Source organism: Osmia lignaria, chromosome 10 (assembly GCF_051020975.1).
Source record: "Osmia lignaria lignaria isolate PbOS001 chromosome 10, iyOsmLign1, whole genome shotgun sequence".
NCBI classification, from domain to species: Eukaryota; Metazoa; Arthropoda; class Insecta; order Hymenoptera; family Megachilidae; genus Osmia; species Osmia lignaria.
In genome coordinates, this window is record NC_135041.1 from 10,852,671 (window position 1) to 10,876,840 (window position 24,170).

General features: G+C 33.6%; 1 protein-coding gene across 2 annotated transcripts in view; it reads right to left on the bottom strand.

Moving 5' to 3' along the window:
* Window positions 1-24,170, bottom strand: part of wb (wing blister) — a 118,777-nt gene that overhangs the window by 91,865 nt on the left and 2,742 nt on the right. For both annotated transcript variants that reach the window (XM_034339794.2, XM_034339793.2), the window contains exon 2: window positions 5,174-5,481. In XM_034339794.2, coding sequence (XP_034195685.2) covers window positions 5,174-5,481 — 308 coding nt within the window. The remainder of the gene's footprint in view (window positions 1-5,173; window positions 5,482-24,170) is intronic.

Below are 24,170 nucleotides of genomic sequence, written 5' to 3' on the forward strand. Positions count from 1 at the left end.
TTAATATAGCTGATATTTTGAGCTATTTTTCTGTCATGAAATTATAAGAGATTTTTTATGCAACAATAAATCATTGCTTTGATGGCCACTGTTCCCTTTATTTGATATCGAACCATTAATAAAGGGTGCATATATGTCGTCATTTTTGTCAAGCTTTAAGTTTTAAATTGACATATTATATATGGTATTTCGTAATGCTTTTCTGTCATGAAATTTTCTTAATCTAATGTGCATACATTAGAGCCTATCTCAATTTCACCAATTACAGTTTCATCCATGTAATTAGATAAACTGAAATTTTTTCTAATTTTTTAAAAATTGCTTCCAAAATGTAATATTCTGAATCATCCTCAAGAAAATTGGACGAGTCTTAATCTGGTAATTCTGTTAGCAACCATGACACATCAACCACCTTTGGTCCATCTTAACCTTCAGGGTCTGCGATCGAGGGGACTCGATAAAGGAACTCTCTGTTGCTCGTGTTACGGTAATGCCTCGGTGTAGACTTGAAAAAACGAACGGGCGAAGCTGACTCGCTCGAGAAACGATCTTCCTACCCCAAAGGGTATTATTTACCGCGACTTCGTCTTCCTCCATTCTTCTCCCCGGACGAAGGAGATGATTCATTCAGCGGTTCGAAGACGAGCAAGCCAGGTTCGAGGACCTCGGAACAACCGAAGGGATCCTGGCTCGAGACTCGTTAATCCGTGAACAATGAAAGATTTCGTTGGCGTACTGTCGACCCCAGTCGAGTGCCACTCGGTCTACCTCTTTTCACTTTCGATTCTGACATCGTGAACCCTACCAAAGGGTTACAACTTCTACCTTACCATGAAATCAGTTCTCTTCGCGCTTAACAGCGTTCCACTTTTCGTTACAGTGATACTCCTGTCACGTTTGTCAAGGTTTAAGGTTCAGACAGACATCAGGATAAACAAACGAGGGTATTCCTTGTAACATTTAACCCTAGTTTCTAGGTTAGCATTTAGAAAGTTCCTAGGCCCTAAGATATCTCTTTCTAGAATCCAGAATGATTATATTTAATTATTAAGTGCAGTCATATAAGAAGTTTGAGAGACGATTTGATAAAATACCAATTGGTGGTTGGACAAAGATGGCTCATCGCTCTGGTCATTTTAGGTAGGAACAAATTAATTTATTTCACTAACCGCGTGGGCGGCCGGCTCGGTGCCCCGTCATGCCAATCAGCAGCTCAAACAGAAGTTAAATTTAAAATGAGCCAGCGACTCGAACGAAATGCGAGGAATGCAAGGCGCCCCGTGACTCCGCAAATATATTGAGACTCGTTTGTCGCTACTTTTACGAAAGGGAACGATGTCACTTTGCTTTTAAGCGGCATACTACTAGTGCGAACATGGGAAACAGGTCAACTATAGACTGATGATAAAAATCTGTCAAACTCGTTGAATCGGTACGGTAAATGATATTTAGAATTGCTAATTGCCTTATTAGGATAATTTTGATATTTCAATCAAAGTTGGCCACTTTATTTGAAATTATAATAACAGAGAAAAATAGCAAATAATTGCTTCAAATAAGTTTATGTGAATATAAGAATTTTTTCAAATAAATTCCAAAATCTTATTTGGAAAATAAATTCTTTCTAAGCGATTTATTTGCCAAATATTCGGTTATTTTAAATAATAAAAGTAAATGGATTTATTTAATACTATTTTTATTAACAAAATTGAAAATAATAAAAATAAAATTTTAAGTAAAAAATAAAATTTTTAATATTTAGCCTTCTTTCAATTGCTAATCCGTGCAACCTTCATGTTTACCAACTATGAAGGTGTCAATTCATATTTTCTATTCATTATTTCTCTTGAATCAGTTTAACTCTCCTATAGAGAAGCTGAATAAGAAGACTAGATAGCAGTCTCAAAATGATCTTACGTGGAAGATATTCATCTTTTATCGTTCACGAAATAACAGGACACTTATCGTTGGTCGAAATTCACCGCTCAAAGGCATGAATAATGAATTCAATGGAAGTGAAATTTTTTCTCGGAACAGCAACTAATACAACGAGAACAAACCTAAAGAAATGCTAAACTTAAATACATGCTGCAATAATAACAACTTATACAATTACTATTTCTGATAATTCTTCACCTTTATTTTTTATATTTATTGCCTCAAAAATTTGAAATTAGTTGGACAAGTAGTTATTACTTGATGAAACATTAGAAATCACTACGAATCTTAATTAAGAAATTAAAATCAGAGAAAACAATAATATTTAGTAATTAAAATTTAGTAATCTTGTATTTAATGAATTTACTCGTATAGATACTGTAAGATATTTAATGAATATATAAACGATACATACCCTATGATTAAATATTTTAATATTTTAATTAACGACATTTGATGCACCCTTGCCTAATTCATACATGTATCATCAATTGTTTCAATGATAATTAAACTGGATCAGAGATGTTAATACCGCATGGTTCAGACAATGAAACATTCAAACGATGCAACAATGATAAAACATGAATTTGATGATTGCTTGTAAGACGAGGAAAACAATCATGAACAATGACGACCGCTCGTAAAATTAATAAGCGCAATGAACGTTAACGAGAACCATAAATATGGACCCCGCAGTCTGCTTATCCGTCGATTAGCATAATCACTGCCGATACCCGTAGACCGTAATTTAAAAATATCTCGATAAACCATCCTACCATGTTATAAAAGGTTTGATAGGATATGTAGCGCATCCGAAAGTTTGACGCCTCGATGAAATATGGCAACTTCCCATCTAGACGACGTTTCATTAACATTTTTCTAACATTAACCTTATCAAAATTAAGGAATCCTATCACTTAAAAGATATAGAAAATTTGTTATTTTTCTTATTTGAAAACTTTTCAAAAAATTATTAATTTTCGCTTATATTTTCAAGATTACAACTATACCAGAAACGATAAAACAAAATCTGCCAATAAATCATTAATATACTGTCTTCTAGTATAAGCAACACTTTTTTATTACTTGTTTGAATTATCAACGACCAATTTTTTACAGTAATTTTCCCGATAAAAAAAAATAATTCAAACCATGTAGACGCGAGTAAAGAGTTCATTAATCATCGCAGTGTTTTTCACAAACCGTTCCACGCGACTATTAATAAGAATGAGATCTTCGTAAATACCGTATTAACATTCCTTAACGAAGCCTTCTAATTAATTGCTACCGAGAAATCATCTTCTACAGCCGATAAACGGTACGTAGCCGATTATTCGCCAAAGATATCTCTGTAGGGGAAGGATTAGCTTTGCAATCAGTATCCAATTAGAGACTGAAGCTTCGACCCATCCTCGAGCTCTCTAATTACACATTGAGATTTCGTCTATCTTAACGTATCCATTAATTGACCAACCAACGTTAAATTTCATTCTTCTATCAGAGTAATAATTACATCTTAAACGGTGTTGTACAACAGTGTTAAACATATTTATGAATAATAAAATTCTGAATAAATAAAATAAAACTATTCCATAATAACAAATACCGTTTCATTTGAACAAATGTTTATCAGAAAATTTCTTGAATAAAATATATAAATTATATCAATTCAGTTTTTTTTTTTAATTACAATTAAAGAATAATTATTTGAAATAAAAAGCTTGCAAGTTTATAATGTACTAATTCTGGAATTACTTAATTATCCGATTTATTTTAAACGAGACACGTTTTTCAAGACTCGAGCTAAATTCGACCATCCAGAATGATTACACGTTGATCGAGGGTTGTTTGATTACTGTGATTAATATCGCGCTAAAATAGCAGCCGATTACAACGATTGCGAACAGTTTCGTCTCTAACGAGCATCGTTCGTTCTTGTCGTTCTTCAACGAGAACAAATTAAGTAGAAGTCTCTTATTAATCGTTTGAGTGGTTAATCATACTTTCTCCTCTTTTCTTGTTTTTATTTATATAATAACACCATATTTTGTAAGTTTCTTGTGTTATAACAATAAGGCTGCATTCTTCGCATTCATCATATTAACAGTTAATAATTATAGTACACTATAACAGCTTGGAAAAACAACACCTAGGACGAAAGAAACACCTACCCACTAATTAACCTGATCAAAAAATATGAGAGCACGATTAATAGGAAAAACTGCTGGCGAACGTTGTCGGCGCGGTTCTCGTCGAACACTTAATACCGACCCTTCAGAAAAAAAGATCCACGTTGCTCGTTAAAACGTTTTTCGCCAGATTCGTTGGCAATTCTTTGGAGACCCATTTCAGGTGTATACCTGGTCGTTGCACGCGAAATTCCAAGAAAGGTACCCAGAAAGTATCCATTCTCCTTCTTTCTAGTCCTCTGTCCTTCGTTTCCTCTGTTTTGCGTAATCACAGCTCTCCTTTTTTTTTCCCCGAGGTTTCCTCCTTGTTCCGACCCCCTTTACCCTCCGATCCCTTTTCTGCCGACCGACGCGCATAAATTCGAAGCCAAAGCCCATGGCACAATGCGAGAAAGGAGGCTAACGAGCGGGGAAAAAGCGACTTTACGATTTTTCGGAAGGGACAACCGGCGAGCCCTTTGCGTGTTCTCGCTACACGACCCTTTAATGGCGACGCAATGTAAGGCCACTTCAGGTTTCGCCCGTGAAAGCTTACCGAAGGGGACCAACGTACATAAATCGCCTCCGATCCTGAATTCCTTGAATAATGAAACCACTGCTTTCCTCGCGGAATCATTCGCCCCTTGTTCTCTCTTAAAAGTACCATTTCCTTTCTGATAACGAGCTTTCGTGTATTTAATGAAACCGGAAATAATGAACGTTAATAAAGAATAACGGTAATAATGGAAATGATGAGATTTTAGAATAACAGATGATTTGTTAGAAAATTGTTAATTTTGAGATATCTGCAAAAATTAATTTCTAAAGTGAGTTATTTTGCTACACTTAATAAAATTACACTGTTTAATAAGAATAATGTCATAATTCAAAGTAAAGCTGTTTTAACCCTTTCACTGCCAAGGGTGACTATAATCACTAATAGAAACCCTTAATTATTTTTTCAAATCTTCATGAAAATAAAAAATTTATAGTTAAATGTCCCAAAAGTAGTGCAAAAATAAAAAAAATAAAAAAGTAAAAAAGTAAAAATAAACAGATTCTCTTACCTGTTTAAGATCCAACACTATGGTAACGTATTCATAGTGATCTCCTCTGGCAAGGGTCGGACTCTGCCACCATCTTCCAGGATTTGAGTCCAGTATGTTACTGATATTATGCCTTTTGCCTGGATCCGGACTCCTCGCATCGCAAACCGCGCATCTGGACGATTCGGACGGTTTGCAAAAAGTTTCTGGCCCTTCTTCGCCGCAAGTTGCATTCACAAAAATATCTGCTTTCGCGGCCACGTTGAATGTCGATGGAAACAGGCCACTGTTTTTTAAGTTTCTGCTTGTACCGTATAGTCCTGACTGACCTGAAATTAAAAATAATTATTCTTGTAGAAAATTAAGAGAGGGTGAGTAGATTTATTATCAATTTTTAATTAATTTTTGAAATTCATTTTAAAAATAAGTTAGACTAATTTTATTATTCTACTGATCATTTATCAAATCATTTTAGTACAGTAAACAAACATTTTCTGTAAATAGGTTTTATTTAAGATCAATATATTCTACTGTCAATAAAGAAATTATTCATGGTGAACATTCTTATTAAACGCTTTCGGTATCAATAAACATGGGAGTGGAAAATTCTCGTAGGAACGAGCGATTCATCTTGTAATTTCCTCGCGATACATACATCGACAGGTTTTGACAGAGCTCAGCACGAAACCAGTCGTACACGAGCAAACAGGTTGCCGGAGGAGATGCAACGTGAACAGGTTCACCGGTATCCCGGTCACCCTGGACACCTGAACAGGTTAAACGTGCGTAATCGACACGTGAGTCTGTACGGCATCAAAGAAACGTGACGAGCTATCAGCGACTGTCACCTCCAACAACCGATCACCAGATAAAATTGTATTTGCCCCCTCGCATCCGTGATATAATTAATCTATTAGCTGGATCATTATTCAATTAGAGAAATAATCATCTCATTGAATTTTAGAAAAATGTGCAAAAATGATCACCCAGATAGAGGGTTAAGTTTCTATTAAATGTAATATTAAGGAGGTTGAATTCTGAGACTGTACATAGGAAACGTAATTTTACGGAGGTGGTTGTTAAGGGGTTAAAATTATTTGCTTTAAGCTTCCTGGTACACCGGAAATCTTCGGTAAAATTACTTTCGTGACCGACCGATTCCTTCCTTTGGTTCAAAGTTTCCAAAACAACGGGAGAACTACGGTCACCGTTGGGACATGTCAGATTGAGCAAAAGTTGGTGCTTGCTGCGAGACGTGGAAACGAATTGCGTGTACGTGCATATAAGCTCCGGAAAAGGAGCAGACCCATGGTAGCATTGTGTTGTGTCTTGCCGGTGAACTGGCCTGTTTCTCCCCGGCTTTAAGTCCCGCCACGAGTGACTGATGACGACAGAAATAACCCTGTTCCATCTTTCCGCTGGTCGGCGCACGTGTCCGCGTCCGTGAGTAAACCTACGCGACCAAGAAAACGGAAACAGAGAGGGAGAGACGGGCTTTGCGTTGGCCAGACTGCGTGATTTGCATGAGACGATGCACCTAGGGATGCACCGGGAACCACGCCGAGGATGAACGGTTGAAAATCTGACACGGATGGCGTTCAGAACAGATACATTTTCGTTGATTTTTCATTTGAATAATTGCGCGAATATTTCTTCGGATTAACGAGGTTCATACTTGTCATAGACAGAGTGGACGGTCGAGTTATTACACTCAGCTGTCTCAAAATTGATGATTTTGTATTAGGATAATTCATTTCTAAATACTAGCTAAATTACAGTGAATTCTGGTTAATTATTAACTGTTTCTATGAAGTATCAATGTTTGCTAATTGCAAACAAGTCATTTCTAGATTGCAAGATCCAAACAAAGATCTAAATTACTGTGTACTCGTATTAGTCATAGAATTTATCTAAATATTCTCCAACTATCGTTGATTTTGCAAATAATTATTTAGCGATATTTATTTTCTATTTCAAAGTCTAGATTCCATGTAAAATATAGATTACTAATCAGTCTAATAATAAAAAAATTGTTATGCAGAAAATTTGCATAAATGTCTATAGCCTAATAAACAAAATCACCTGTAACATTATTGCACAACAAATAACAGAAAATGTGAAATTGAAGTAGCAATAAAAAAATCAAAGCACTAAACTATCTCTAAAACAGTTATAAATTTAAGTGGCTGACAGAAGTATATACCTATTCTATTTTCATTGAAAACACCCCCGCGATGGACTGAATCATCAAAAATTACTAACGGCCACTGAAATATACTGAAGTATACGAGCGTAGGATAGAAGATCGAGATTACTATGACTCACGTTTACGGTTCGTTTAACTGCTTACGAGCTCATTGTCCAACAAGAAATTACTCTGTTCAAGATCGCATCGATCAACAACGAGTTTGAAAATGTTATCACAAAATACATAGGTACCCTATGCTCCTCTTCCAACAATTTTTATGAGGGTGTCAAAAACATGAATACTACAAGAAATAATCTACTTTAGATATAGAGTATGTACATCTGTAACTTAGTATCTTAACACTTTGATTTCCGATTAATTTTATTTATTAAGAAAACCTTTGAGCAGAAAAGAATTTTTGAAACTTTCATTCTACAGTTTTAGTTTATTCCTTCACATAAAATTTCAATTTTTCTGGTCGCATCATCAGCTGTTTGACACTCTGTATAAACGACTCGACAAATTCTTAACTCGAAAAGAGAAAGCAAAGCCCTTTGAAGACAAGATCCTGAAGGGTTTCGTTGGAGAAGCCACTTTTTTCGTGTTCACGATAACGTGTTTACAAAATATCCTGCGGAGGCATGGCCCACATGTCGATGGACCACGAACCAACTCGCATGGTGGTCCTTATGACTAATGGTCCCGTTACCCATGGGTTGTTCCATTCGTGTTCTACCGTTCGGCTTCTCTCAAAAAAGAAGGGAAATGAAACGAAGCGAAAGAAAACAAAATCTTCAGTCACCGACCGACTCAAAACTCGAGTACTTATCCTTTGTTCATGTTACCTTACACGGAAAATGTGAAAGAAAAATAGGAATATTTGTTCATTCGTTAAATTACCTAAAGCCAACGCTTTTATTATAATATCATTGGGATAATTAGTCAGGTCAATCAGAATTTTTGCATTTTGACCTAAATATTTATTTCTATTAAGATGAAATTTTACGAGGGAGGGCTAATCCTCAATTCTGGATTGGGCGGCCAGGCACACACTGACCCCTGCCTAGCTATGCTAATTCATGGAACCCATATCTGTGTGATGCATGAGTTTTCATAGAAATTTGTCATTCATTTCATGGAAAATCCCATTTGCATAGTCATAAATAATTGAGTGTACGTACTTAAAATCCCAAAATTAAACTCATGATGAACAATGGGTCCAGTTATACCACCTCCAGTTATACATAAAAAATGATGAACACGTTGATGTTGCTAATACCACTGTATTCTCTTTTCATTAGTAGTTTCTACAGATTTTGGTAACTGAAGACTGCTTTCAATGTTCGACTGTGAATTACGTTAATTGCAAACTTTGCTTTCAGTATCTAACACTATAACGCGATCTTTGCCTTTCTTTTTTTCGCTATTCACCTTAGTAGCCTTTCTCTTGAAGTTTCGTAGATGCTGTCTCGTTCTGTTCCCACGAACTTTCTTCTTGTTAACGTATCGTTGTTCTGATGATTGTAACTAGTTGAACAGTATAATGAAGATGGATAGTTGGACGGTACACTTGTCCATTAGAATCTCTGCTCTTTATTATTAGTTAATTTAGCTTTTTTGTAAGATATATCTATAACTTTCATCTTTACATTTCAATTTTTGTAAAGTGAAAATGTTGCAAAATGGCAGAGTTATTCGGTATTTTCACAATTCCTGTCATTAGAAGATTGTAGAGCGAAAAGAACACTTTTAACAAATTACAAAATAGGTTAATTTCAATCCTCTCATTTCCTGTATGTTACAACTCTAATCTCCGGTAGTTAAGGGTTCTCGAGAAAGAATAAAGAAATAAATCTACCGGAACAGTTTCGTAAAGCAATCATCAATGAGAAAAACTAGTACCAAGACAATGTTGCAATCATAATCACCGATAAATAATACGATAAATCACTGTTAAATAGCATCGTCAGTCCCGGGAATAACATGGTGCCACATAAGGGTATGCCGTGCGCCGTGGCAGCGTGATACTTTATTGTTTCGTTATACCACACGTCATCTCTAGCTACCGTAAAACCCACTCGGTTTAAACCATCGCCGCTCCCATGCATTCATAAGAATGAAAGTCATGAAAGTCTGGACGGAGATGTGCGTAAGTCAACATCTGAACCCGTTTTGTCGACTTGTAATAATCGTCGCGTATATCATTAAGGCTAAGCAATCGATAATCGCCTTGGTAAAAGTGGTCGATGAATAGAACGATAAACCTACTTCTACTATTTCCGGTTGCTATGATATTTGCCGATTATTTACCTATTTTATACCCAATAGGTGATAAATAACTGATCTTAACAGTCCATAGATCATACATTTCAAATAATAAATAGCTGAAATTATCTAATTAACTTTATTAATTAAATTTCCATTATAATTAAATTTGAAAAAGTGTAGATTACTTTCTACTCTATTCTCATATTATCGCTTAAAATGCAACATTTTCAGCAAATAAATAATTGTTTAATATTTCTTTCCATATCCAGAACTTGTTCCATTACTGACTTAAGAAACTGTTGCAAATATTTCTTGCCGGACATCAACGGCAAATACATGCCATTACCTTAAATCGTGCTGCATTAAGGTAACACAGTGTAACGTGGTCTATCAAACCAAAACCCTCTCGCCATGTGTTATGCGTTCACGTTGACAAATTATCTTTAATAAACAGTGGGACACATTAACGCGACACCGATTACAAAAGCGGTTTGTGTTGCTCGATGACAGTGTACAGCTCGGGGGATTTTGAACCGAAAGGAAATTGACTTTGTCAGTGTCGAGTGGTCGCGACTACTTCTTTTCACTGTCAATAGGCTGTCTGTAAAAACGATCCAATCGTGACTCTCACACTTGGTGTGTCAGAATGAAAAACTGTGACCATCTATCGCTACCGTCTTGAAAAATGAAAAAGACGATAGTATTTTTGTTTCACCAATTTTTGCATCATTTTAGAAATTGTCCTTTGTTATAATCTTGAATCATCTTTACAGTATGTGTGTTATTTTAAATATTGTTTCAAGAGATTTTGAGATATTTTTATCATTTTTATAATGTAATTTACTAAGGTAAAATTAAGGATTATACATAAGTAAATTCCCAACGCCTTCATTGAGAGGTTCTATAGAATTGATTCTTCCTGGCGGCGCCATTGTCTGATAATTAGAATAGCAGACAGCTGTGAGTAGGCACACGACGGTTTACATCCGCGAATCTCTTCTAGTGTGTTTATGTGTGCGTGGAGATCGAGGAACAACGTACGCCTCGTTCGGAATTCGCAAACGCTCACCCGTAGAATCGGCACGTGTTTACGAGATTGTGTTTTCATTGATGACTCGCATTCATGAGTAGAACGCTTTACTATTCAATGAAACGTTTCGCAATGAATTGTTCAACAACCTCTATATAATTATTTCTGCATTTCAGTCGAATACCAGAAGCTTCTATGATTTATCTTTCTACCTTCTTCGTGACAAAAAAAAATATATAAAATTTTAATATTAAAACTATTAATTAGGCAAAATAATTACCTTAAGATTTCTTCTTTTACTGTAACTAGAGTAAATCTTTGTAAAAATCAAATTTCAAAAAATTTATGAAACTTAAGGGAGGAAAATTGTTTTTCTTAAACTTTATTGTAAAATTTAAATTAAATGATTAAATCTAAAAACTCCGAATTGCGGACTATTTAAGTCTTACAATCACACCTGGGAACAATCAAATCATTTAATTAAATAATTAGAATATCACGCGGTTTGAGAATTTTTCCGAACGTTGCGTCGTTGGGTCACGAAACGATCATCGCCATCAATATCATGGTGAGATGTTAGCCGGGCAATTAAAGTTATATTTATACACGGTTCCATGTGCTATTGGGAGGCTGATTTACGCGGCCATCGAGAGTACACAGGTGCGTTTCTACGGCGAGAAAGCGATTATCGTGGTCAGGAAGGAATCGTATAAGTGGCGTCCCGCGGCGAATATCGGGCCGAAAATGAAAACCTGTCCATGACGGATAATTAATGCTACCCCGATCGCCAAACTGTTCGTTCGATTAATCAGCCCGGCTCGCCGCAAGATTAACGAGGAACAATATTAATGGTCGCGCCTCGTTTCTAACTCGAGAGAATTCACGGGGGCATGAAACGAAAGAATCAATAGGCAGCCACCGTAGGCGAGATCGGATGACTCTGTAGCCATTGTGAACGATGAATTCGGAGCAAATATACGATTAGGTTTATTCAGAACGAAATTGAAGCACGGGTATTTCTATACCTGTGTAACAATTGAATGCAAAAGACAAATGGCTGTTATGTAAAAAAGAAAAAAAAAACAGAAATGAGAGTTACAAAAGAGTAATTCGAACATTAACCCTCGAACGGCGGACCATGGAGAGAATCCAAATTTTAATTATTTTTATAAAATGGAAAAATTATACTTAATAATAGCAAAAGTTATCTAATATCATTGAAATTAATATCTATATTAAAGTTTAAAAATAAAAAAACTTCGTCACGGTTTTCTAACTGGAAATTTCCTTACAAAAGTATTTGCCTTATAATAGTTCAAGCTTATTTAAAGGTTGCTCCAAAAATAAAGAAGTGTTAGTAGAGTGATTTAATTTAAGAAAAAGTCAAAAGTGAATCTACTACTGCATTCCACGGGTAATCGAATACGTGCACCGTATGACAATCACTTTATACTCGATTTTCATTTCTTTTTTCGTTTTTCTACAAGGATTTTATAAGCGTGTACGCGTGTGAACTTTATAATCAAACGCGATGTAAGAAACAGGAGCCTGTTCTTTACTTTTCTTTTTTCTTATCAAAGCGTTTCTGACGCTGATAAATCAAACGCCCTCCTAGACTTTTCTATGGGAAAATTGCTCTAAGAAACGATAAGAATAATGATCTCTCGAGGATCCATCAACGTTTTAACGGGACTGTTTTCTGTTCACACTTCTAATTACTTCGAGATATACAACGGTATCTCGACAATTATAATGATAATATTATATATTAGTATAAAAGATACCAATATACATTCTGTGACTACATTCCCTAACATAGTAATTAATAAAAAAATAATTAAATACATATAATAATCATATTAATTACTACGGTAAAAATGGTTATTATTAATTATTAACAATATGATAGATTAATTTTCAAAGTTAAGTTCTTAGTTTGCTGTCTTACATAATTATAAGTTTGCCTAATCTTTTTTTAAATTAATTATTTGATTACACAAAATTTCAGTCGACGAGATAAAATAATTTGGACAAAACAGAAAATATGCATCATAAGTTGAAGCGATTCAAAATATTCCTACATCGTTAAATGAAATATATTTAAAGTTTCCAAAGCACATTTCTAAAACAAACACGACACCAGCAAAATGATGACTTAAATTCACTCTAATTTCACGTGAACGATATATTACATCAATCTTACATCATTATTACATTTTGATTAGCCGTAAAATGACCTCACACGGTTTTATCGCGGATACCCTGAACTTAAACAGGCATAAAAAACCTGGCATTATCGTGAGACAATTTTATCAGTCACAAACAAAAACATACAACGCCTAAAAAACTAGAGCGCAAATAACTATAACAAAAAAAGAAGAACAACTTCAAATCTGGAAATTCACAAATAAGAATGGTAGACAAACAAGAATTTTAAGTATTTATACGAATATAATAAACTGTTTTATACTTTCTTAAGTAATTTATAAATTTCCTTATGTCTGTCAGTACTATTTTTTTATATTATAAATAAGTTGTTACTGCTTCAATACCATTTATGATAAATTTTTAGTTCCTTCCAATATTATTAAAACATAAAAAATGTTTGGATAATGTTTGGGTTGCCTTATGGATAAAAATTGAATTATTTCATTGTTTGATCCTTAATGGTTCAAGTGGCACTCCGAAGTCAAGGAACTGTGCAAGCTGGAATATTCCTGTTCATCTTCGGTAGGACTTTAACCGCATCCCCGACAGAGGATCCTGGGATCCTTCGTCATGAATCGCGGATTCTTTTGAAACGTCACGCAGCTATCAAATCGATGACGCCTTTGCTACAAAATACATATATCCTGTAGCGATCAGACACGCTGTAAATCGCCAGCTTAAAAGCTCAACGCTGAGAGAGGCTGCGATTCTGCAGCCAGTTTCCGGGTGGACACCGCTCACAATGCTCCCACAATGCAACGTAATTGGCCGTCAGCGTGAATAAATATTTTCAATCCCGTCATTGTTCCGTGCGAATGCAGGTGCACGATGGAAAATAAAATTTTTTATAGGAAAACGGTTAACTGAGTTCTCACGCAACGATTACGTGAATTGATGGAACAAAAGAAACTTCTTATGATTTTGTTACTTTATTATATTAATAGATTTCAAAATTGCAAGATTGTGGTGTAATTAGGAGGGGGCCAAGATGGACTTGCACCTTCCCAAAAATGTAGACCAGCACCCACAGTCTCATCTTTTAAAATTCTTAGATTCCAAAATTTTAATATTCTAAAATTACTCAATTCCAATTCTAAAATTTTAATATTCTAAAACTCCAAAATTCTAAAATTTCAAAATTCTGAAATTCTAAGACACCAAGGTCCTAAACTTTTGAGATTCTAACTAATTCTCTAATATTTTTAAACTTCTAAGGTTCTTAAATTCTGTAGGCCTTACTGACCCTAGCAAAAGGTCCTAGTTACGCCAATGAATAATGTTCGGTTATTAACGGCAGCACGCGTTCCGATTGGCTCGATTCGAACAGGTGGCATAAAACACGGTCAGTTTTTGTTTGATCCTTTGCAGAAGCGCAAGGAAGACTGTGTTTAAGAAATAGTTGACGTTGAGGCTAAGGCCAAGGCTGTTTAAGGCAGCCGCCAGAGGAGCAGCATGTTCCTCTCTTCCACATACCAACTACGGTCAGAGAAGCCAAGATATTTCCTTCTTTTCCGTTGCTCGATCGTCTTCGAACAAAAACCGACTGTTCTTCCTTTTACCACGGTTACCAACGACTGGCAATTATTAATTAACACTGGCTCCTGCGGACGTGCACCAAGTGGATACTAATTTATTGCTGAGAAGATTTTTCAATGTCATTTTTGACGCAATTAATTGAAATCGTTGAAAAGTAATTGAAAAATCTGAAATCTCTTATACAATTTAATTAATTATTATTACTGAAATTTTACGAATTATAAATTATTAGCAGTGACGTAATTAGGCGAGAGTCAGGATGGCCCTGATGCTTTCAAAATATGGATTGGCTCCACATGTCACCAAAAAATATTGAGTTAAGTAAAAAAAAATATTTATTAAGAATTTGATTCTATAAAATGAGAAATATAAGAAATTAATGGTACTTGAAACATTGAGAAACGTATCAAAAATGAATAATTTTAATAAGTTTTTTATAAAATTCTAATTTATGAATTAAACAAATTATAATATTGAAACTAATTTCTGTTAATGAAGAAGTATCAATTTATCCACAAATTTACATATTTAACATAGCCCATTTTTTTTAATGTTTTCACAAAAAATACATTTTCCACTGGATACTATGCTTTTCAAAATATTATTTCCACATGGCAACTCAAAATACATTTCTATCTGGAAGAAATCTAAAACTTGTGAGGCAAAACTGACACACAAATGGTCCATAAATACGATAAGGTATACCATTTTCTAGCTAACTTATGTTTCTAAGATAAGTACACACACGCGTTGCATTCAATATTTCAATGTTTTTACCTAAGACCTAAGATTTGTTCAGGCCATAAACCTCCAAATACCGTGTAATTTTCAAACGTTATACCAAAATAAAAATATTCTAATTATAAATAAAGATCAAAGATAAACATCACTGAGAGTTCAATTAAAATTTGATAAAGTCACACGGGGAATTTCGATGAAAGGCAGAGATCGTTTAATTAGCTATCAATTGGAATATAAATTTATCGCTGTACGGTGTCGTGTTAATTTTGCGGTCGCTTTTCAATTCTCGTTGCACGACAGGGGTTTGCGTGCAAAAGCACTCGACACTTGAAATATTAATGTACCCGGCTGCATAATTAATCTACCTGTTCGACGATGGATCGTGACTCCTTTTACAAAAATAATAATACTGCTTAAAAATTATAGCTCGTGTTCTACATAAATATTATCTGTCTGGATTATTCTTTGATTCCTCGAATAGCGTCGGTAAGCGGTAATTAAGAGTGAACTAACTTCTGCTAAGAGTGCAATTAAGAGTATTAACTGGCGTTAATGCATCCACTAAGAGAAACATGGATAATACATTTCCCCTTTTTGTGTAATCAAAGAACGTGTTTCTATTACTTCATGAAAGTATGATTTATATTATTAGAAAATCTATTTTAAATAATTATCTATTAATGTATTAATAGAATAGAAAGACTGAAGAGAGCTCGTCAAACTAATTGGACAATATTAAATATGTATCATTTTTCTTATTTAGAAAATTTTCAAAATATTATTTATTTTACCCCAGGTCTTTGAGATTGATACTGAAGAGATGATGATTTATAATTTTCTCATTTTAATAAAAACAGGACCTCAGAGAAAATAGTAGAAACTCCAGTATTTTTCCTTCTTTTTCTTCCCCATTTCTAACAACACACCAAATTGGAAGTGGTTATCTTTTGCCATCGTTTCCGGTTCCTCCTCGGCGTGGCGCCTCGGGGGTAGATGAACGAAGAAAAAAATGGGAGCGAGTAGGCGCCCGATCTTTGAAATGTAATTTCGGCTGAGTGGGCGGACTGCGAAGACGAAGAAAAAGAATAGAAACCGAGAGAGGTTGAACGACCCGACATCCACCAATCGAATGTCTAAATGGACATTTTTATTCTGCACGTCGCGTACCATCCAGTCACGCGACAAGGTGTTACATTCCGGACTGGCAGTCTTCACTTTCAGCTTCCCTCTGTCGATCAAGACGTTCGATGACTTTGTAATATCCAGTCATTGCTAAGATTCTGATAACACAAGATTGCTGTCTGATCCTGTCTCGACAAGCCCCAATGACAAGCTTGTTAACCTAACACCTTATCCATAAATAATCTAAATCTTTACTTTTCATTTCTGTTAAATTTTAATAATTAGTCAATTAGTATCATTTGTAATTTTGTAAATGAGAAACTTTTTGATAGTATGTAATATTTATTTCATATAAAGATTGTAATGATTTTAAAAAGTTTCACAAGAGAAATGTAATTTTGTTAATAAAAATAATAAAAGTAAATGTAAATGAAGATACACCACTATTATTTTGAGTGGCAGAAATATTTCTCATTTCTTTGCAAAAGTACAAGATTAGTATTTCCATGACCTGACAATTTCTGTCAGGTAAAGTGGCATAAACTTCATTAGTATCGTCAGTATGAATGATCATCGTACTAGCCGATATCGTGTTGGGTCTATCATGACTGATGATTGTTACAGCAGATTTCTAGAAGACTAACTACGTGACTGACACGTATACACAAGCATTTACGAATGCTCACTGGCACGATGATGTTGTAATGCTACGTTGCTTACCCTTATAAGAAAGTCTCACCACTGATATTCGTGCACGATTAACCGAGACGTCGTTAGCTGATTTTTCAATTGTGAGTAAAAGTTGTAGGCTGTTACGTAAAAGGAAATTCGACGTGGCTCGTTACAGATATTGAGTACCAAGAAAAATTTGATTATTTTTCAATGATACCACGGCGAACGATTCGAGTTAAAGACCCGTTTTACGGAGTAATTTGGAAAGAATGCGAGCGAAACGTGGAAACGAGTCATTTCGGTACTTTTATTTTACCTTGATGAGTACCTTTCAGAAATAGTATATTTTCTTTATTAAAAAAGAAACTGTTTGAATATAATAAATCATTTTTAAAAGTTTTGAAAATGTTTATAATACAAAAGTGCAAAAAGGTAATAAAATAAAATAAAAAAATAATAATAAAATTGAAGAATGGTAGATTGAAATAAAATACAAATATTTGTAATTTGGTTTGTAACGAAATGACCCGAAGCAATTTTACCATTGATACTCTAAAAATGTAACCAGATGTGGCACTATCGTTAGTCCGATTTTATCGTTTACAAAACATCGTCCAGCTTTGTCGGAAGGTACAAATTGTGCCGCGAACGGATACCTGCATTCCGATGAAGTCCGATAACGATCGGCAACAAACACGCAGGTAACAGAACAGGTAATCTTTCCGAAGGATCGCGCGAACGATATCCCTAAAAAGGACACGAGCGAGGACTCACGCACGTCGCATAAATTCAGGAAGAAATTATCGACGAATAAGGCATTCGTCACTTCGAATCAGATATCGTGTCATATATTTATAATTCACTTAGAAATTCTGATAATTTGTTTTGTATATTTATTAACAATATCAAATTCCTAAACAATAAAGCAGAATTATATCATTTTAACGAAAAAATTAATAAATTTCTGAAATACTTTTATGTAAAAAAAAATAGAATTTAATAATGTAAATTGACTTTGAAAAAATTGTAGATAAAATGTTACATTAATGCCACATTTAAGTCTTAATGGATTATAATCAAACAACAGTTTATGAACAGAAATTTTAGATGAAATAATTTATTAATAGGATTTGAATAAATATCCTTTAGAATATTTTCCAGTTATGAATGTCTGATCAAGGAAACGCGATTATAATAGGATCGTGCGAGAAAGAGCATCAGCATCTGGCAAGACTTCCTGTCCTGCCACGATGCCTATTTACGAAGCGCGCCTTTACGAGTTTTATGCGCAAGGATCCCCTTCATTTCTCGCCCACCTTCTACTTCCGGTAGATCTCGAATGAAAAGCTACGCGTGATTTCATCCTGAAGAAACGATAACCCGATTTCGCTTTGCTAACGACCAACAGAAAATTGTTTTAAATAATTAATATCCTATTGATATACATTCTTATTTATGTAAAATAAAAACTACCATGTATTACTTAAAATTATTTAATAAAAAAAAAAAAATTCTCTATCTAGGTTCTACTTCTTTAACTATTTTTTATAAAAATAATACTTTTGCATAGATATTCGTAATCTACTGATAATTATATTTACATTTATGTAAAATTTTCTAGATAGATATTTCATTTCGATTTGAACGACGAGTAGTGAAAAAAGGAAATGTCAGAAAAGCAAGCAAGTTCAACACCTTGAATAAGAAGCAAGCAAACTTTGATATAACGCTACTCGACACGGGAATACGCGTTGGAGGCATATCTCGTGTTAATTGCACAGTACTCTCTGGTATACCTTGATGACACTCACAGGTAGTTGTCAGAAACGTGTTTCACTTCCGGGTTCTAGCCTCGTCTTCATTGCATAGCTTTTGTAGATATATCGGCTCGAATTGCAGTGTTATAAACGAAATACAAAAACTGATATAAAAGCGACTGGTAAAATTATTTTTATTAACAAAAATTCAGTATTTTATTTTGCAGTATGATTTCTCATTTTATGTACCAAATTAAATTACTCAAAAAGAAATGAATTTGGTAAGTATAAAAGTATGTTATAGAAATATTTATTTCTGTAATAATTTAAAAGCCAATTTTTTTTACAAAATTGTAAGTAAATCTAAGCAGATATTTTAATTCTAATCTGCCTTTCATTTTTGCAACAATTTTCCCAATCATTTCAAACAGTAAATTGCAAGTAAACTCAAGCAGGATTAAGATTTCTTATATTTATCAGTATTTGTTCATGAAACTTGATTTCTCATGACGAAAAATCAATATTATTCATCATTGTTTAACATTCCGCAACTAAAAAGATTCTTCTGTCAACATAATACCTTTCTGACCACTAACTTCGAAAGGGAAATGGAAGCACTTAGCAGCAATGAATACTTATCAAACCAACCAGACGAAGCAGTCATTCAAAGACTCTTAAACACAGTGTCTCTCGCTCTCGGCGATCTAGTCTTATCGTCGCATAAAATTTTTAAACGAACGTGTTGAAATAAAAGCTCTGACAATTCTGAGACTCTTCACCGTGCAGAAATGCTGTCTTTCACGAGAGATTACCCGAGGAGTTCCATCAAAATCCGTGAAACACTTTTCCTCGACCACTTAAGTCGTATTTCATGCTACCTGTTCACTTTGCTTGACCAGTGTCCGATAAATCGTTTCTGGAACAGCCGATAATGACGAAACAGAGTGTACGAATACCTTCAAGAGAATACAACAGAACGAAAAACAGATAAGAAACGAGTGTATGCACTAAACTCATCGCCAACCGGTTTTTCAAATTGTTAAAACTAAAACTTCGACTGATTTAAAACCTCGACTAGTTATGTGTAGTTTTTATTAGATAAATGGTTTATTTTAATATTCAAAATTTCTCTAAATGTTACATTAAATTATTTAGATTAACCAAACCATATATGAACTTCGATTTAATCAGCCACTTTTGGCTGTCATGAAATCCTGTCAGACTTTTCATAATGGCAATTAGATTAAGTACGTGATAATTACATTCGACGTAATGAAAATATACACATTGTTCAGTGTAACATAGGATTAATAGGTTGGTGAAACCTGAGACGACAGTATGTGGATACATTAAACGAACAGTTAGAAGTCAGGAGCGCGGAACACACGCGTAGGTATCATGATTTAGTATGGAGAGACAAGACAAAAATACTCGTGGTCTCGGTATACGTTCAGTATACAAAAGTGGAGGTGTGACGAATAAAGGCGTTAAGAAAAAATCGAGAAAAAGCTTGCCGGATGCTCGGCTAATTTTTGCCCTCCTCTGCTCACCAAACTTACGAGTAACCATGCGTGAAATACCGGCTAAAACCAAAGAATTTTCCTAACGACTCTTACTGTTACTCAGTTGAAGAGTATTTTAATATTTAATCATTGAATAATTAAAAATAGATTTAGCCAGCAATTTTTATTTACAATGTTCTGACTCCTTTTTTGAGAGTTCTCTTCAGATATTTACAATCTTTTCTAAAAAAAACTTGAACACCCGACAAATTATTTATTTTATTTCTATTAAATGATTTCTCGTGTTTTCTTAAAATATTTATACACAAAACAAAGCAACACTCCAAGATAAAATTAAAATTTACTAGATCGGTAATTAAATATAGCTAATAAAAATATGTATTTCTAGGATAACGAAGTAATTAGAAATCAAATATTATGTGTATCATATATCATTAGAATAATTTTTTAATCGACTATTATAATTAGCATGTGCCATGCCACGTGAATAGCAAATGATATGAAATATTTTCTATGAATATTTCATTGATAACCTGATTGAAAATTAGTAGTCAGAAGAGTATGCGACGAAACGCATAATATCACGCATTATGTTCGTTAGATATCGAGTATTTCTGCATCTCACACGAGCCGCGAGAATAGAACGGATGTACCTTTCAACGTACATATGTCATTTACCATTTTCCTAGACCAGGAAAACCGGTTGTGTAATAGAGAAATAGGATATTTAATCAAAATTACATACCGTTATAGTTGTACTACTGTGATATTTATTTATGACATTTATTTCGTGTGAACTAATTAATATTAATATACTCCTACACGCATACAACATTTGATCGTTTTCTTTAGATCTTTCTGTAATTAAACTGTCGCCTAATATATTAATCTGCAACTTAATTACAAGTTAGGACATTTTATGCCTACCCTTCGAATGTGATAAATTACCTCAAATATCATTTTCAACATGTAGCAATGTGTAATTAAAGGATTAATTAGTTCTACTTTTAAAATCTTTAAAAGTATTGATATAAAATCAATAAATTTTCAATATGTATTTATTTTCCATAAGAGTAAATGAAATTTGTACTGCAACATGTATTTCACCCTTCTACTTCAAATAGAATGGTAAAATTGCAATCATACTGTAAACTTCATATTTCAAAAGCCATCATTTAATTTTAGAGAGAAAATTATTTTTTCAATATATTAAACTCTTTTCTATATGTTCCCATAATTATCATCTAGTTCAATAAATCCTTTCACAAGCAATAAATACAGGTTTTACTGTAAACACTTAATTTAAATGATTTATTATCTGAAGTAAATCATATTTAACATGATAGAACTACTAATGCGCAAATATTATAGATAAACTTTCTCTATTATCCTCTTATCACGCAACAAGTAATTCAGCGTGTAGTAAATTTCATGAAATTATGTTGAAGCATATCTAATCCTATTTAAGCATATGTTACGGTATTACATAATACCACGCTTTCCCTTTTTACCGCATTGCCCATAACCATATATCCTAATCTCAATCGGATAATAATTTTTCTTTAATAACAACTGTCTTTAGAACTTTCAGTACGTTTCATTAGATTTCTAGCATTCTTATTTGCAATTCCTTAAACAGGTTACATACCTACATCAATGCTATATAACTTAAAAAAAGATATAGAAAAATTAAATTTTTTATGAAAGCTTATGAATATATATGCATCAGTGTAATCTATTAATTGAACGAACGATAACCTCTGAAGTATAATGAAATAGCATATTTCATGTTTTTTTAAACAATTATTTCAACTTATCTTTATTGTTTCTTTCGATACAATGTGTCTTTTAATCAGTGTTAAATGCCTCGTAAATAACTCTAACATGAATGTAATTAATGAAAAAGATTGTAGAGGTTGGAAAAATGCAATACATTCAGAGGGATACGTTCGTCGCTTCGTTGTAAATTAACAGATAACATAATTGCAAAATTTTGTGATAAATTTCGAATCAAAGCCAATAAAAAATGAAATATTAATTATTATATATAAATTTTCAAATTTGTTATTTAATCACTCATCATGAATGGGTTGCGGTTTGTTGCATAGAAATAAAAATAAGTAATTATTAATTTTTTATTCAATGTGTTGACTTACTATTTGAAGAAGAGAAAGTAAGTATTATCATCGGTGAAATAACAAACTAAAATTAAAAATTGTTGTCTTTTGTAAATAGACATTTGTTCTAAGAGTTGGTTTTCACTAAAAATACCAAAGTTCTGAGAAAACAGAAGACGAGGAGCTGATTCATATCGAAAATAAACGAGGAACAGGATACCGTAGAGAGACCCTTCGACAAACTTGTCCAAACTAATTTTGTAGACGTCAATTAGGCGCAATCGTTTGCTCCAGGATAATTGATATGATGTTTAAGTAGAAATATTGTAGTGCGAGTGAAATAGAAAAAAATAAAGCTTCGAATAATTGAATTGCAAACAGATGTCACTGAAACGTAGCTAAAAATTCGTCTAAGAAAATATATTGCAACCAGACTTTAAATAAAATTTTATGAAGAGAAATGAAATATTATATAAAAGTGACTAGTTTATGATAATGTTGAAAGAAGACAACCTAGTTTCTTAAGAATAAACTAATTGAAAATTTGAAAAAATACGATACGTATCAAGTGTCATCAAGTGAAAGCGTAAATGAGAAGAACAGCAAGATTAAAAACGACCAATCAAAACCGTTTACACTTAATTATTGTTATTATAAATTTGATCAGGATGTTCGAGAACCCAAAGGTCGAGGTTCAAGGCGATCGCCCTTGTCACGGCCAACACTCGCATTCCCTGAAGAACCCTAAGAAAGGGTTCGGTGTATTCTCCATGAACCATCGAGTACTCTAACCACGTCCATACACGCCGACAGTGTTACTTTGCATGGGCCGTGGGACGGCATTTAAACAAGAAGAAAATGAGAGGAGCAAGCAGAACGAGAATGAAATTATTTCAACCGGCCCAGGCCAGTGATTTGCTCGCTTGCTGCCCAACAAAAACGCTACAGATAAGTGTGTGTGCCGGTGCTTTATGTTGAATATTTTAATCGTTGTTAGATATGATCCTCGTAAGTCTTTCTTCCTTTCTTCTGTTAAAGTTATGGCTAAGGGATTGGTAATTTTTTGAAATATTCGATACATTTATTGCATTTGTATTCTGCACTTCATAATTTGAGTGTCATGCTGGAATTGTGGGAAATCCTTTTAATTATTAATTATATTTTCAATAAGCTTACTGTACCTTTCTTATGATATTTAACATTTTTAATTGAATGGACTTCTAAGTAATTAAGGGGTTATATGCACTTAGAATTTTGAAAGAATCTATTTTGCAAAAATAACATTTTCTAAAGCACATCATCCTAAGAATATTTTCGCGAAGTTTGAAGCGAGCCTCATATATATATATATAAAAATTAATATTCTTAAATTATTAAATTTCATAAAATTTGCTATATGTCATATATCAAATTTAATAATTAATAATAAAATTAAATAATTAAAAAATATCCTATCTTTTTTCTAAATTACTTTTAATATTAATATTAAATAACACCAATAAAAAAATTATAACACTTAAGTGTATACATAAAATATAACCATTAAGAATGTTTTATTCAATAAAATGACTTGAAATTGGCTAATTAAGATGGTTGCATTGAAATACATAATAAATCCTCATGAAAATTCATACAATAAATATATCCTCATAAAAACTCGTATAGGATGAACGTAAATCTCAGCAATCAGACAGCGATTGCAGGAATAAATGAAGTATATTCGCGCGAATACGGGAGAACGCTTCATGGCACTACTTAAGATAATACAAACGTTTATACTATACAATTAAGATAAATAAAAATCTCGTGCTTGCAGTATACGTTTGTCGGCGATTAAGACGCGAGAGAAGTTATCT